The 15,522-nt window shown below is 36.7% G+C and overlaps 1 protein-coding gene across 8 annotated transcripts in view; it reads left to right on the plus strand.

Annotated features, from left to right (window-relative positions):
- LOC145297921 (uncharacterized) overlaps window positions 1-15,522 on the plus strand; it is a 209,600-nt gene that overhangs the window by 144,091 nt on the left and 49,987 nt on the right. For 6 of the 8 annotated variants that reach the window (XM_080144859.1, XM_080144485.1, XM_080144663.1 and 3 more), the window contains one exon: window positions 4,963-5,070. The exons of the other annotated variants lie outside the window; for them this stretch is intronic. In XM_080144859.1, coding sequence (XP_080000985.1) covers window positions 4,963-5,070 — 108 coding nt within the window. The remainder of the gene's footprint in view (window positions 1-4,962; window positions 5,071-15,522) is intronic. 8 annotated transcript variants of the gene reach the window in all.

Here is a 15,522-nt window from a genome sequence, read left to right on the forward strand (position 1 = left end):
AACGATGTTCATTTCTGGGTGCTGGGAGATGATTCCCGATCAGCCAGGAGAGAAGGCAACGAGAGTAGAGACAAGAGACAGAGGACTTTAGCGATAATCTTTCTTGAACATTTCGTTTGTGTATTTGAGGTGAACCCCCACCCCCCCAGTTTCATAACAAATCTTTTAATTTAAATAGTTCACACTGGGCATGGACTTTATCTGCATATGTGACAATATCATCAGTTTCTTCTTTTTGCATGCTCAAAAAAGGCTGAAGGTTGAAAAAGGCTGTCTCTTTCGCCAAATATTGAGTACAAAATTCGAACAGTTTCCAAAAAAGAAATATCTTCCGTTTTTTTTTTTTTTTTTTTTTTTACAAAGGCATCACCACATTATCAAGGCCCAGAGGCCACTCAAGGATAAGGGTTAAAGAGTGTACAGTAGAAATTGGTCAATATAGTTATCATTAGTAATGAAAATTTGGTAAATTTGATAACTTATATGGAACGGCTCATCAAGAACTTATTTACTTTAGACTTGAACACAACCATATTGTAGTCAGCCGGAAAGCAGGAAAACGGAAGACAATTCCACAGGCGTGCAGTTCTAAGAAAGAAGCTTTGTTCATGGAATCTACGTTTAGGTTTAGGCACAGATAAAGAGTGGGGGAAATTATTGATAGTGTTTACAGCTAGACGAGTGTTTCTTGTGAAAGTTTGGCGAGGGGGGACCATAGATTGAAGCTCAGTTGAACACTTTCCATGAAAATAACGATACATCAGAGACAAACTCGCAACATCTCTTCTGTGAGATAGAGGTTGCAAGGAGGAGAAAAGGACATCTCCTACGAGGCTACGAAGTCTATTTTGAACTCTATCAAGGCAGGACAAGTCCTTTCTAGCAGCTCCTGCCCAGATGTGGCAACAGTATTCCATCCTTGGACGTACCTGGCTCTTATATAGATAGAGAATAGCATCAACAGTGAGATATCTACTGGATCGATAGAAAGATCCCACCATTTTTCCAGCGGCCTTGGCAACAGATTTGATATACGTGTTCCATTTAAGATCAGGAGTAATGGTCAAGCCCAGAAGCTTGTCAAAACTTGAGGCCTCCTGAAAACGAGAGCCATTCATTTCAATTGATGACAAATGTGGATTAGAATGTTGATGATGTAAAGAGAGAAGCTTGGTTTTAGATTAATTAAAAGTAACCAGCCACTCCTTTCCCCATTGTACTACGTGCTCAAGATCAGAGGAGAGAGAATTGGAGAGAACTTGGTTGTTTACTGTCTTAGATGTGGTACCATAAATGGTAGTGTCGTCAGCATAAATGTCTACAAATGATGTAAGGATGTGATTTGGAAGATCATTAATGTAGATCAGGAAAAGAGTTGGGCCTAGGATGGATCCCTGAGGGACACCGGCATTAATACTGTGAGCTTCTGATTTTTGCCCCTCAACTACTACTCTTATGAACCTATCAGAAATGATTTAATAATTGAGAAGACTTTTCCAGCTATACCATAGCTAACGATCTTATGAAGTAAACCTTTATGCCATACCCTATCAAAGGCTTTAGATATGTCTAGAGCAATTGCCCTAGAAAGATTGCCACCGTCGAGAGATTTGCTAATCCTATGCGATATAACTGTAAGGACATCTGCTGTAGATCTAGCAGAACGGAAACCATATTGAGTGTCACTAAGAAGGTTATTTTGGTAGAATCAAATTCGTAAATTTTGTGTTTTCCTCCGTACCCAATTTCTGAAGTAGGAGTGTGTCTTTCCTCGTCCGACCATTTCTCACATGTTTTTGTAAAAATCGTCTCAAACCTACGATAATAGCCAGGGAATGTATCCCCTCATTTTGGGTCGTCTTTGAACTCCGCTAGAGAGTTGGCTATACCCTTTGCTGAAAAAATGTAGATGTGCCATCTTTAGATTTTTGTGACAACACAGTTTCACATAATAGACGATTCTCTGTAGTTTGCTGAATGACGAGTGATTCAAAACGTTTTTGCTGAATCAACATCCGTTTTGGAAATTTAATTTGAGCTTTTTGCTGAGCAATCAAGCTTTCAGTTAACATTTTCATTAACTCTGTTATTTGTTCCGAACACATTTTTTTTTAAACGCACAAATACAAATACAAAGCGCATACAAAATTTTGTTCCAAAAAATAAGATGTTCCCCTTCAGATCTTGTCACAAAAAAAAATCTCAGCCCTTGAGAAATGTTCGAAGTGAAAAAAAAAATTCGCCATACAAAATATCAAGTTTACAAATTTTCAGAGATCCTTTTCGTCTTTTTCAAATACGTAAACTTCTTTTAAGAATTTCTTTATGACAGAAAAACAATTTCCACAGTACAATTCGTTTTATCGTATTAACCAAAAACAAAACACCTCCGAATTGTTTTTCAACACGAGACGATATGACGTCAACTTTTCAGATATAATTCTTGTACTTGCGTGAATACTCATCTTTCACTTTCTAAGAAGTATTTCCTTAACTGGATATAAATTCTTTGGGAATTTTTTTTTTTTTTTCGCGCTCACCACGTGCTCACTTTTGTTTTTTTTTTTACTGAGTTCGCACCTCGTCTCCGTCACCAATTTGATATGTCCTAAGGTGGCCTATTATTCGGACAATCAAAGATAAAGTATTCCGTGAAAGGAATAAATAAATATACACTGTGGTTTGAATGCTGAAAGAGAAGTTTATTTACGTATTTACATAAAGACAAATACAGCGTGTTAATGTTCAGGGAGAAGTCTCTGTTTTTTCAAGGGTCCGGTGAAATCCGGTGACTTGGTTCCTTATGTAGAATCTTCCGGGTTGGTTACCTATCTACAGATAACATTTTTTTAATATTCTTACGCATTTGGATATTAAATTTAACCTTTAATATCCAAATGCGTAAGAATATTAAAATGACTCTTTTAATATTCCTCTACCCATAGCATAACCTACTCCGAGAGTAGTATCTTCTACTCCAGGTCAGAGAGTACCAGTTTCACCACCAGCTCCCCCCCCCCTCAAATGGTGTTGAGGAGAAAAAGTACAAGGGTGAAAAGAAAAGTTAACCCACTAAGCCCCAGACCTACAACTGGTTCGTCATAGTAAAAGTGAAGGGTACTGTACTCCTTCTACTACTACTACTACTACTACTACTGATAATAATAAGATTAATACTATTAGTTATATTACTATTAATAGTACTTGTATTAATATTTTTTTACTTGGAAGGTCACCACTTATTAAGACCTGGACGCAACTCAAGGATAAGGATTACGTGTTAGATAGATGGTGAGACAAGATCAGTCATGGTGGAACTTGGGTAGGGCTATATTATCTAGATGGACGACTCAATAGGAATTTATTCACATTAGACTTGAAGACAACCATATTATAGTCAGCTGGGAAGCAGACAAACGGTATTGTGTTCCACAGACGGACTGTTCTAGGAAAGAAACTCTGCTCATGGAATTTTGGTTTAGTTTTGGGCACAGATAGAGAGTGAGGAAAGTTGGCAGTTGTTTTGGTTAGGTAACAACAAATACTTGTGAACGTTTTACGAGGAGGGACGATGGATTGGAGCTCAGTCGAAAACCTATAAAAGTTTCGATAGAGTAGAAATAGACTTGTAACATCTTTTCTGTGAGAAAGAGGTAGTAGTGAGGTGTAAAGATCATCGTCCACTAGATTTCGAAGACGTTTTGTACCTTGCCAGGGCAGGAAAGGGTGCTTTTAGAGGCTCCACCCTAGATGTGACAACAGTACTCCATCTTGGGCTGTATTTGACTTTTATATTTATATTTAACATTTATATGTTACAAATTTGGTTATAAAACCATTACTACTGCTATTACAAATACATGTGTACTCATAATCTAATATATAAAAGGCTATATGTCTGTCTGTATGTCTTCATATTTTCAAACTCTATCACTTCTGAAACAAAAAGTCGCAGAGCGGCGCTACGAGCCTCAAATGATTGGATTTTTTATGGATTGTTCTTTTATGGGTCTTTAGCCGATTAAAATAGTTTTTAAGGGGTCAAAAATTGGGTCAAAATTGAAAAACTAGTCATACATTTTGTACATTCATCTGAGTTTTTTTGAATTTTGAATTTTTAATTAATTTATATATATGTCACGTTGGTACAGTAGTAACGTCAACAGCTTTAAATGCTACAGTTTTACTTCCAGTTTCGATTTTAGCTGATGGCACCTAATACTTTTTTTTACTTTTGAAATCACGACTCTATAATAATATATACGAAATCTGAACAAATTAAAATATCATATTTAAGCATATTTTACAATGCTGGGGGTCCTTCCGTCGCTAGTCTAATATATAAAAGGCTATATGTCAGCCTGTCTGTCTGTTTGTCTCCATATTTTCAAACTCTGTCTCCTCTGAAACTGAAAGTCGCAAAGCGGCACTAGGGACCTCAGCTGATTGGATTTTTTATGGATTGTTCTTTTATGGATCTTTAGCCGGTTAAAATAGTTTTTAATTGAGAAAATCGTTATACATTTTGTACATTCATCTTAGTTTATTCTAGATTTTCAATTTTTATTCAGTTCATGTGTGTGACACGTTTGTAAAGTGGTAACGTCACCAGCTTTGAATGCTACAGTTTTGCTTTCGGTTTCGATTTTAGCTGATGGCACCAAAATATATATTTTTTTACTTTTGAAATAACGACTCATCGTTAATATATATGTGGACAAATTAAAATATCATATTTAAGCATATTTTATGACTGGGCAAAAACTTATTAGCTCCAATTGGTCAGACACTATACTTAACATGAAGCATCCTTGAATTTTCAGGTGTCTCGAACTACGATAACTGCTACAACTAATAATTAACTTAACAAGCCGGCCAGAATAATAAAAAAATGTGTTGAACGGATTAATGCACATTTAAGATCGGCCAGAATCCGAGTGTATTCGGTATTTATTGTTTCAGCGAGAAGAAACCAGCCACAGCCAGTGAACTGGACCCTAAGGATTTGATCAAAATCGGGGTTGATGTAAAGAAAAAAGAGAGACAAAGGTTGAGAGCGAAAGCAAAACTGTAAGTTAAACAATAATTTCTACTTATTTGGTGCACTTATTATACATATTGGCGGGCAGTAGGGTTTTGTCACATACTATTTGATATACATCGATCCTAATTTCTTATGATTTTCCTGAAAATGGATCACTCGTTGCATTCATGGAAGTAGAAAAAACATCTGTTTGTGTCTATGAAAATTAAACATGAAATAACCTTGGCAGCTGAAAGGGGAAATTACTCTCACAGCTTAAATAAATAAACTTCCGATTTTAAAGGAACATGGTGTTGGGTACTAGCAATTGAAAATAAATAAAATTAAAATAAATTAAATAAAAAATAAATTAAATAAAAATAAATTAAAAAATAAATTAAATAAAAATAAATTTAATAAGAAAAACAAATTGAATTAAAAATAAATTAACTTAAAAAATAAATTAAATTAAAAATAAATTAACTTAAAAATAAATTAACTTAAAAATAGATTATATTAAAAATAAATTAAATTAAAAATAAATTAAATAAAAAATAAATTAAATAAAAATAAATTTAATAAAAAAATAAATTGAATTAAAAATAAATTAAATCAAAAAATAAATTAAATTAAAAACTAAATTAAATTAAAAATAAATTAAATTAAAAATAAATTAACTTAAAAATAGATTAGATTAAAAATAAATTAACTTAAAAATAAATTAAATTAAAAATAAATTAAATAAAAAAATAAATTAAATTAAAAATAAATTATATCAAAATTAAATTAAAATCATTAATAATCAAATTGTGAACAAACAAACAGACAGACAGGAATACAACTTTATTGTAACAGATTAAATTGAAACTATGATACAATGGAGCTGGCGCTAGTGGCTAATCACCGTTCGCCCTGAAATCTGCGTTCTTAGTAAGAGACAAGTCGTTGTAAATAAGCCAATTGTATAATCTGTATTATATTTCTCTTAGTTTGTCTGTCTATCTGTTCCACTTTTTCTAGGAAAGTACAGAACCGATCTAGCTGAAATTTGTATGACCTTTGTTATTATAAGGTGCAGCGAACTAAGTATTATGCAACCTCATATTATAGCACAGTTGTTTACATTTAACTTATAGTATGCTCGTCATTGAATGATGATCAACGAATGTTTCACACTCCCATATTTTTATTGCCATCGAAATCAGTGAAATCGACCATTTTTCAATCAAATCGATTAATTGCCTGCTCTAGTTGGGGGATCTATCACAGTACACAGTGAAAAAGTTTCATATGCTTTCTTGCAGTGACTTAGTCCACAATACATTGTAGTCTACATTGCACCGTAGAGAACATACTGCTGACTTTATAAAATTATTTAAGCTGTATTCTAGGTCAGCAGAATTTTGCAGTAGCCTGAGATGTCGGAAATCTTTTTGTTTCTTTTTCTATCCTTGTAACCATGTCACAAGTAAGGGTGCTAGAGGTAAATGTTTTTCTGGGCTGACGTTATCCGCTTGATAGTCAGGGACGCGAACCTTGGGCTAACCACTAAGGAGACTGTCCTATCAGCAGGTGTAAAGTACTTGGGCTGCTGTATTGCTATTTGGTTAATGGATTCTGGACCATGCCATATTACGGCTTTATCTTATCATAGTCAACAAACAAAAAATATTTCTTCACTTCTTTTTCTTCCATAGTTTCTCTGTCTGGGTTACTCTAACCAAGTCTGTCGACCTATTTCAAAAATCCTAAAACCCATTATGAAAAGTTTCCAGAAAAAATACATGATCAACCCAAAATCTCCAACTTCCAATGTAGACCCCCACTACCATGTCTCCTTCTCTAACATCAGGGGTGTATGTTCCAACCTTCCAGATGTTGAAATCCAATTACAGGAGACTAAACCAGACTTATTATTCCTAAGCACACTATGCGACATACAAATATCTGTGTGTGATGTTACCAAGCTAATCAAAAACCTTAATTCCAGTAAAGCAACTGGCCCTGACGGCATTCCTATTATAGTGCTCAAAAATCTTCCACCAGAACAAGCTCCCATACTTACAAAGTTATATAAGCATTGTCTTAAGGAGAATTGCTTCCCAAAACCCTGGAAAACCTCATCAATACGCCTCGTATTTAAAAATTCACGTGATTGCACATCTCCGTCTCAATACAGACCAATCAGTTTCCTGTGCGTCATAAGTAAGTTGCTGGAATCTGTGTTAAATAGAGAAGTAGTCCACTACCTCAGCAAAAGTAACCTCCTTAGTGACATGCAATATAGTTTCCATTCTGCTAGATCTACAGCTGATGTGTTAACAGTTATATCTCATAGGATTAGCGAATCTCTTGATGGAGGCTTCCTTCCTAAGGCAATTTCCCTTGACATATCAAAGGCTTTTGATAGAGTATGACATAAAAGTTTACTCCACAAAATCTCCAGCTACAGTATAGCTGGAAATGTCTTTTCAGTTATTAAATTATTTCTCTCTGATAGGCTCATAAGAGTAGTGGTTGATGGGTAAAAATGTGAAGCTCACAGAATTAATGTTGGAGTCCTTCAGGGATCCATCCTAGGCCCAACTCTCTTTCTGATCTACATCAATGATCTCCTAAATCATATGCTAAGATCATTTGTAGACATTTATGCTGATGACACTACCATCTATGGCAACACTTCAAAGGCACTAAATGACCAAGTTCTCTCTGATTCTCCTCTGATCTTGAGCATGTGGTGCAATGAGGAAAGAGGTGGCTGGTTAATTTTAATGTATCTAAGACCAAACTTCTATCTTTCCATCATCAATGCTCTGATCCCTGTCTGGCATCAAATGAAATGAAAGGCTCTCATCTTGAGGAGGCCTCATGTTTTGACAAACTTCTGGGCTTGACCTTTATTCCTGATCTGAGATGGAACACATACATCAAATTCGTTGCTTAGGCTGTTGGGAAAATAGTGGGATCGTTCTACTGCTCCAGTAGATATCTCACTGCTGATACAATTCTCTACATATATAAGAGCCAAGTGCATCCAAGGACGGAGTACTGTTGCCACATCTGAGCAGGAGAAGCAGCTTATCCTGCCTTGACAGAGTTTAAAATAGACTTTGTAGCCTAGTGGCGGATGCCCTTTTCTCTTCCCTGCAACCTCTTTCCCACAGAAGAGACGTTGTGAGCCTGTCTCTGTTTTATCGTTATTTTTATGACAAGTTCTTTTCTGAGCTCCAATCTATGGTCCTCCCTGGCCTGACTTTCACGAAAAACACTCATCCATCTGAAACCACTATCAATAATTTCTCCCACTCTTTATCTGTGCCTAAACCTAAACATAGATTCCATGAACAAGGCTTCTTTCTTAGAACTGCACGCCTGTGGAACTCTGTTTCGTTTTCCTGCTTTCCAACTGACTACAATATGGTTGTCTTCAAGTTCAACGTGAACAAATTCTTGATAAGATATCCCCTTCAGTAATCCAATTTACCAAATTTCTACTAGTAACGATAACAGGCATATTCCCCTTGACCACTGCACACTCATTAACCCTTATCCTCGAGTGGTCTCCGGACCTTGATACGTGGTGACTCCTTTGTAAAAAAATATATATATATAATGGCTTGAATTAAAGTTTAAAATGCAAAAGTCAAATATCATGCTTCAATTGTGCTCTAAGCAGAAACATTGATTTCAAAAGCGCCTCTGTCATATCAAAGAACCTACTGTTGATTTTATATGCCAGTCCTTTCTGCTTTGTGGTGTTAGAAATTTCAGAATGCAAGGGCGATAACCGCGTGATTTGCAATCACGCGATTATTTCAACCAATGGTATTGCGTTGTTCAGTTGCTAAGGAGGATTCAGAATTGGCGGGAATTTTGTGTTTCAAAAAACAGATTTCGACAGGACGCCGAATAAGACGGACACATAATCTCGCTCCGTGCCTATTGAACTAAGGCACGGTTCTAAAACAAGATTTCAATATGATGTCGAGCAAAGCCGACACGCGTAATCTCGCTCTATGCCTAATGAACTAAGACATGGTTCTACCCCATTTATTTCTCCGCTCATTTAAATGCGGATACTAGCCAGAGGCTAAAATGTTCAACAGATTAATTACTCCATTTTCATTGCCCGCAAAAGGGCATATTATTTATGAACATCGGTCGCAAAGTGCGTTGTTCATATCGACAGTCTGGAAGGATTTCGCGAACCCTCAACCAATTCTACGAGCGGCCGAGTCTACCAGCATCTTCACAAGAAGAAAACTACCATCGCCTTTCAAGGCAAGAACTTCAACTACCATCGCCTTTCTAGGCAAGAACTACCCGCCATTTGGCAGAAGCTAAAGAGGGCACTCTTTTGCAATATGGACTTCTCTTTTACCCTTTTGTAAATAAAATTATTCTTGGATTTAAGGTGAGCCTTTGTTGCTTTTTCTGAGTCTCTTTCATTCTGCCATAGGCAAAAACGGGTAAGATAATTTCTTACACCGTTTTTATTGCAAAAGATATTCCTCCCCCCCCCTCAAATTTTTTTTTCTTATGAGTAATAACGTTTTATTGCATAAGATTTCGATTCCCCCCCACACACATTATTGTGGATTTTTTTCCTTTCACTGTGTCGCCTTTAAAAAAATAATATATTTAATATTCATTTTTATATTAATTTGTAATGGTCCTTAAAAGACCATGTGCTTCGAAAAAAATAATATATTGAATATTCATTCTTATATTAAATTGTAATGATCCATAAAGGAACTTATTCATTGAAAATAATTATTCCTTCAGTAAATTGTAACTGAAATTCATTGAAAAAATAAATATTATTTCATGTAAATTTAAACTGAAGTTTTAATTCGTAAAAAAAAAAATATATATATACCCTTCAAATATTTTACGATAATTGTAATCGTTTAAACAAAAAAAAAATTATATATTGATTCTTGAATCTATAATTGATTCATTGTTGAAATGTGTTGTCGAATGTCAGTCTGAACTGTTCTTATAGGTTTAAATTCCTTGTTCATTGAGAGTTTCGAATTTTGTTGACGTAATCCCCTTCAGATAGTAGTAGTTCTTGTCGGAGAATCTTTTTCGCGCCCTTTGATTTTATTTCCCCACGTGGGAACGGCCATTTTGTTTTCTCGTGTCGTGTCGTGTCCTTCGAACATGGCAAATTCAAATCCTGTTGGTCGAATTGAAGCTAAAAAGTTTCGTATAACGGCTTCTTTGGATTGGATGAACGAGAGAGGAGGTGGGCGTTGTATAAATAAATTTTCTTCGGACATCGAGAAACGATTGTCTGAAATAGACGATTTATTTGATCAGTTAATTTTAAAGTTCCCAGATGAGGAAAGACTAAATATATGTCGAGATTTCGAAATGTTTAAAGCGGGAGTCCACGATAGATTGGCTGAGCTCCAGCCGGAGATTGAGAAATCAAGGGATATTGTTCCCATGAAAATGGAGTTGGAGTGCCCCCCCCTTTAGTGGGGATCCAACTCCTAATAAGTTTGAGTTCCGTGGGTTCCTAAGGAAATTTGAATTCTGTACTGCGAACATGAAAAGTGCAGATAAATTATTATTGCTAAAATCCAAATTATCAGGAGAGGCGTTTAATATTATTTCTAGGTTTGATGTGATTCCCGAGAATTACGAAGCCGCTTTGGAGTGTCTGAAGGAAAAATATTTAAATCCTTCAGCCATCATGAACAAAATATTCGATGACATTATTCCACAACCAGACCATTTTGCGTCTTTGAGAGATATCAGAATCCTCGTACAGCGAGTCAAACTTGAACTGACGATAATTCCTTTGGCACGGATTTTCTTACAGATAAATCCACCTCAGGAAAATTAATAGCTCATATTCTGTTCGCTAAATTTCCGAACAGTGTTCGCAGAGAAATAATGAATAAATCCTGTGAACGGTTTCCTTCCTTAAAGTCTATTTTAACATATACATTTGACGTTATAGACATAATAATGGCGTCGCCTTTGAATGCGTCAAGGCGGGAAAAATTCCCGCCATACATGTCGGGTTCGTTGAATGCTGGAACCCTCATGGCGAAGAATTCGGAGCCAAAACAAATCAAGTCCTTTCAGAGTAATAATAACTCTAAGTCTTTCGTCAAAAATGGCGAAAATAAATTTTGTAAATTGTGTCAGGTTGATGGTCACCTGACAAAAGTTTGTTCTAAATTTCCAAATTCGGAATCTAAAATTATTTGAGCGAAAGAATTAAGATTATGTCTCCGGTGCCTCGGTGAGCACTCAGAGTCCAGTTGCAGGGGGGTTAAGGGGTTCCCCTTCCCTTGCAATAATTGTGGTCTAAAAAACCATTATTCCTTAATGTGTCCAAAAGAATCTAAGTCCTTTGTGGGACGTACTTTCGTGGCGGATCAGGACAAGAGTATTAGTCCTGTACTCAAGATATCTATGAAGGTTAAAGGGCACCCGGTTTATTTTTTCTGTCTGATAGATACGGGTAGCCAAAAATCCTTTTTCTCTAAAACAATTCTGGACCGGTTGATTCAAAACCGTAACCTAAATCCTGAGACGGTACAAATGTCCGTCAATACCCTTGTGGGGAATAAGTCCTTACGTCTTTCAGAGCTGGAAGTGTCTATTAAATTGGGACATCAGCGTCCTTTTTATCATTCTGCATTGTTTGCTGAAAATTTGAAATTGAAATTTAACGTAAACAGATTCGATGAGATTACGTCGAATTTAACTAAAAAGGGGTATAAGTTTTGCCCTGGTTATTCTGAACTAAACGGTTCTAACATTCTCGGTATCATTGGCCTGGATCTTATTCCTAGAATCCATAATCTCAGTTTAATTAAGTGCTTGGGAGGTTACGCTTGGAAACTCCCCAATTATATCATTCCCTTCAGTGAGGGGTCAAATTTTTTAAACAAAAATGATAAGGTTGTGGAAAAATTGCCAGCCTTCGATCAAGTTATTAAAACACTCCCTATGTGTCAGTCATATTTAATTGATAGTGTATTAAAGCCAGTAGCATCTTACGAGGATGTGCTGCAACCTTTTTTTGACGGTCCTGCTGTTGAACGTGGAGTAGAAAAGTTTTTTTCTCTGGACTCCATAGGTATCGAGGATGCCAACCAGTTGTCTTCAATTGATGAAGAAAAAATTGATGCCTTCGAAGAGACTATAGTTCTCAAGGAAGGAAAATATTACGTCAAGCTGCCTTGGGAGCATGACAAGCTTCTCAAGGTGGAGTCCAATTATGTGCCTTCACTGCGAATCATGCATAGGGTGGCCCAGTCCTTGGAAGGAAAAGGACTGTATAACGATTATATACAGGTCTTCAAAGAATACGAAGACTGTGGAATTATCGAACCTTTCTCTGTTCCCCATGGAACTTATGAGAATTATAAATGGATTCCCCATCGGCCAGTAATTAAAGAAGGTCTGGGAATAACTACAAAAATCCGCCCTGTTTTCAATTGTTCGTTGAAACGTAAAGGTAGCGTTTCGATTAACGACGCTGCTTATTCGGGTGTTAACATGACTGCATTGTTGCTAGATATTCTACTAGCTTTCCGAAAAGAAAAATATGTGCTTTTGGGCAATTTGCGCAAAGCTTTTTTACAGATCAGGTTAAAATCTATTGAAGATAAAAATAGATTTTGTTTTTTCCTCAAGATAGATGGCAAATTGTGCGCCTACCGTTTTAATACTATTATATTTGGGTTCAATGCCAGCCCTTTTATATTAAGCTTTATACTTAAGCATCATGTCAAAAAATATGAAGCCGATTTGACTTCACATTCGATTTCCAATAAATTTTATGTTGACAACTTAGTTACTACTAATAGTGACCGAGATACTCTAACCCATGTGTATAATAAAGTCCGCGACAGACTCGGAGAAGCGGGGTTTGAACTCCAATCCTGCAACTCCAATTGCACGGGCATACAAAATAAAATGATGGAAGACGGTACTATCTCGTCTTCTTCCCCTAACTTTGAAAAGGTGCTGGGGTATCAATATTCTGTTGAAAGGGATACCCTTAAACTCGCTCCATCTGTAATAGATGGCAATGCCAATACCAAACGCAAGATATTATCTCAAGTCTCAAGTCTATATGATCCATTATCTTTACTTCTTCCTGTCACCGTACAGGGGAAGATTATTATTAGTCAACTGTGGAAAAAGGAGTTGTCTTGGGATCAACAAATCCCAGAAGAAGTTAAGGCCACGTGGCAAGCACATGCCAACGAGCTGAATTGTATAGGGAACTTTGAATTTCCTAGATGTACTCTCCTAGCAGAATCCCCTGTTGAAATTATTTGCTTTAGCGATGCTTCTAAGCACGCTTATGGGTTTTCCGTGTATGTGAAACAAGGTGCTCAGTGTTCCTTGATATTCGCCAAGGCAAAAGTGGCACCCATCAAGGGAAAATCACTACCTGTTTTAGAATTATTAGCTATATTTCTAGCGTTTAAAGTTATTCTACAAGTTTTGGGTGCTCTAGCGCCCATCAATATCAAATCCTTTTTTGTCATGTCTGATGCACAAGTAGCCCTGTCATGGATTTTGAATGGGAAGGCTGCGAAAAGAAATATATTCATTGAAAATCGCGTGTCTGACATTAATAAGTTCATTGAAAACATTAAACTTTAATATGGGATAAACCCTGAATTTAGATATGTTCCTTCGTCGGATAATCCGGCTGATCTTTTAACCAGAGGTATTACTGCCTCTAAGTTCAACCAATTTTTAAAATTTTGGACCTGCGGACCAGACTGGCTTAATCAAGTTGAAATCAGCTGGCCCACGTCCCCCTTGCCTTGTCTTAACAATGTTAACAGGAAGATGGTAACATGTATGTTCTCGGATGAAACTGCTTCTAACGAGAATCATTTGCCAATTAAAATATCTGATTTTTCCTCATTAACTAAGGCTATTAATGTCTTAGAAAAAGTTGTGAGATTCAGTGATAAATTACGTCACCGAAAGACCGACACCGTCAAGAGAGCTAAATTGTTGCTCTTCTCTCATTTACAAAGGGAAGCCTTTCCCACAGAACTTGCTTATTTGCAACAACCCTCTAATAGGGCTGCTCCATCAAGAGTTACGGCCCTTGGGTTATTCCTAGATAGGGAGGGACTGATACGAACTCAAGGACGTATTCAGAACTCCGAGGTTTTTCCATATGAAGTGAAATTTCCTATATTATAAGGAAAAAATACCCACCTGACCAAATTGGTCATTATTGAAGCTCACCAGAATTGTTGTCATATGGGAGCAAATTCAACCCTTAGCAAGGTGAGGCTATCGGGTTTTTGGATTCCCCAAGGGAGACAGGCGGTGAAGTCGGTTCTCCGTGACTGTGTTATATGTAAGAGAATTAATTCTCTACCGTACAAAGCACCCTCTGGGTCTCAACTGCCTTCTGATAGAGTAAATTTTGTCCGGCCCTTCAAATGTGTAGGGGTGGATTTTACTGGACATTTTTTTGTCAAAAACAATAATGAGGATGTCAAAATGTACATCCTACTGTTTACTTGCATGAGTTTACATGCCATACACTTGGAATTGGTACCGGACATGAGCGCAAGATATTTCTTGTTAGCGTTCGTTAGGTTCACCAACTTATTTGGTGTACCAACTCATATGTATTCCGACAATGCTAAATCTTTCATAGCGTCGGGTATTATATTATCAGACATATTTGTGTCTGATGAATTTAGAGAAGTAGACGCTCACATTACAGAAAATGAAACCTCTAAAATATCAGAGGGTGAAATTGTTCTTATCAAAGCTCCTAATAAGTCCCGCCCCTTCTGGGGGTTGGGTAGGGTAGTAAAATTATTAGTCGGAAAGGACAACAAGGTTCGTTCGGCCTCAGTGCTGAGGGACGGGTGTGTCCAAATTCATTCCTTAAAAAATATTTATCCTTTAGAGATAAAACATAATCCTGAAGCTGCATTAGCAGAATTTGCGGAAGAAGGAGGCCCCTTCTTTTGCCCCACATGTTCAGTCGCCAACGACGGAACAACACCTATGGTGTGTTGCGACTCGTGCAATGAGTGGTACCATTTTAGTTGTGTCGGGGTCGACCAACAAGTTACCGTTGAAGATTGGGTGTGTCCGGATTGTGCGGACCAAACACCAAGTTAATAATTGTATATTCTTTTTATAGACTCATCAGTAGAGTCATACCTTTTATTACTAAGAAATTCTCTGTTTGCCATAGAGAGATCGTTATAAGTTCAGATTGACAACAGACACACATTGAATTTAATTGCTATTATTGTGTTAATATTTAGTCCTTTGGGACAGAATTTCATTGTAATAACTTGTCCAAATAGGCGACAATCCTTAATTTTCCCGATAAAAAAGAAAGAAATGAGTATCCATTTCTTTCTCTTCCTTCCTTTGGCAGTGTGTTAGAAATTTCAGAATGCAAGGGCGATAACCGCGTGATTTGCAATCACGCGATTATTTCAACCAATGGTATTGCGTTGTTCAGT

Source organism: Euprymna scolopes, chromosome 1 (genome assembly GCF_053919585.1).
Source record: "Euprymna scolopes isolate OS-2025 chromosome 1, ASM5391958v1, whole genome shotgun sequence".
In the NCBI taxonomy this organism is placed as follows: Eukaryota; Metazoa; Mollusca; class Cephalopoda; order Sepiida; family Sepiolidae; genus Euprymna; species Euprymna scolopes.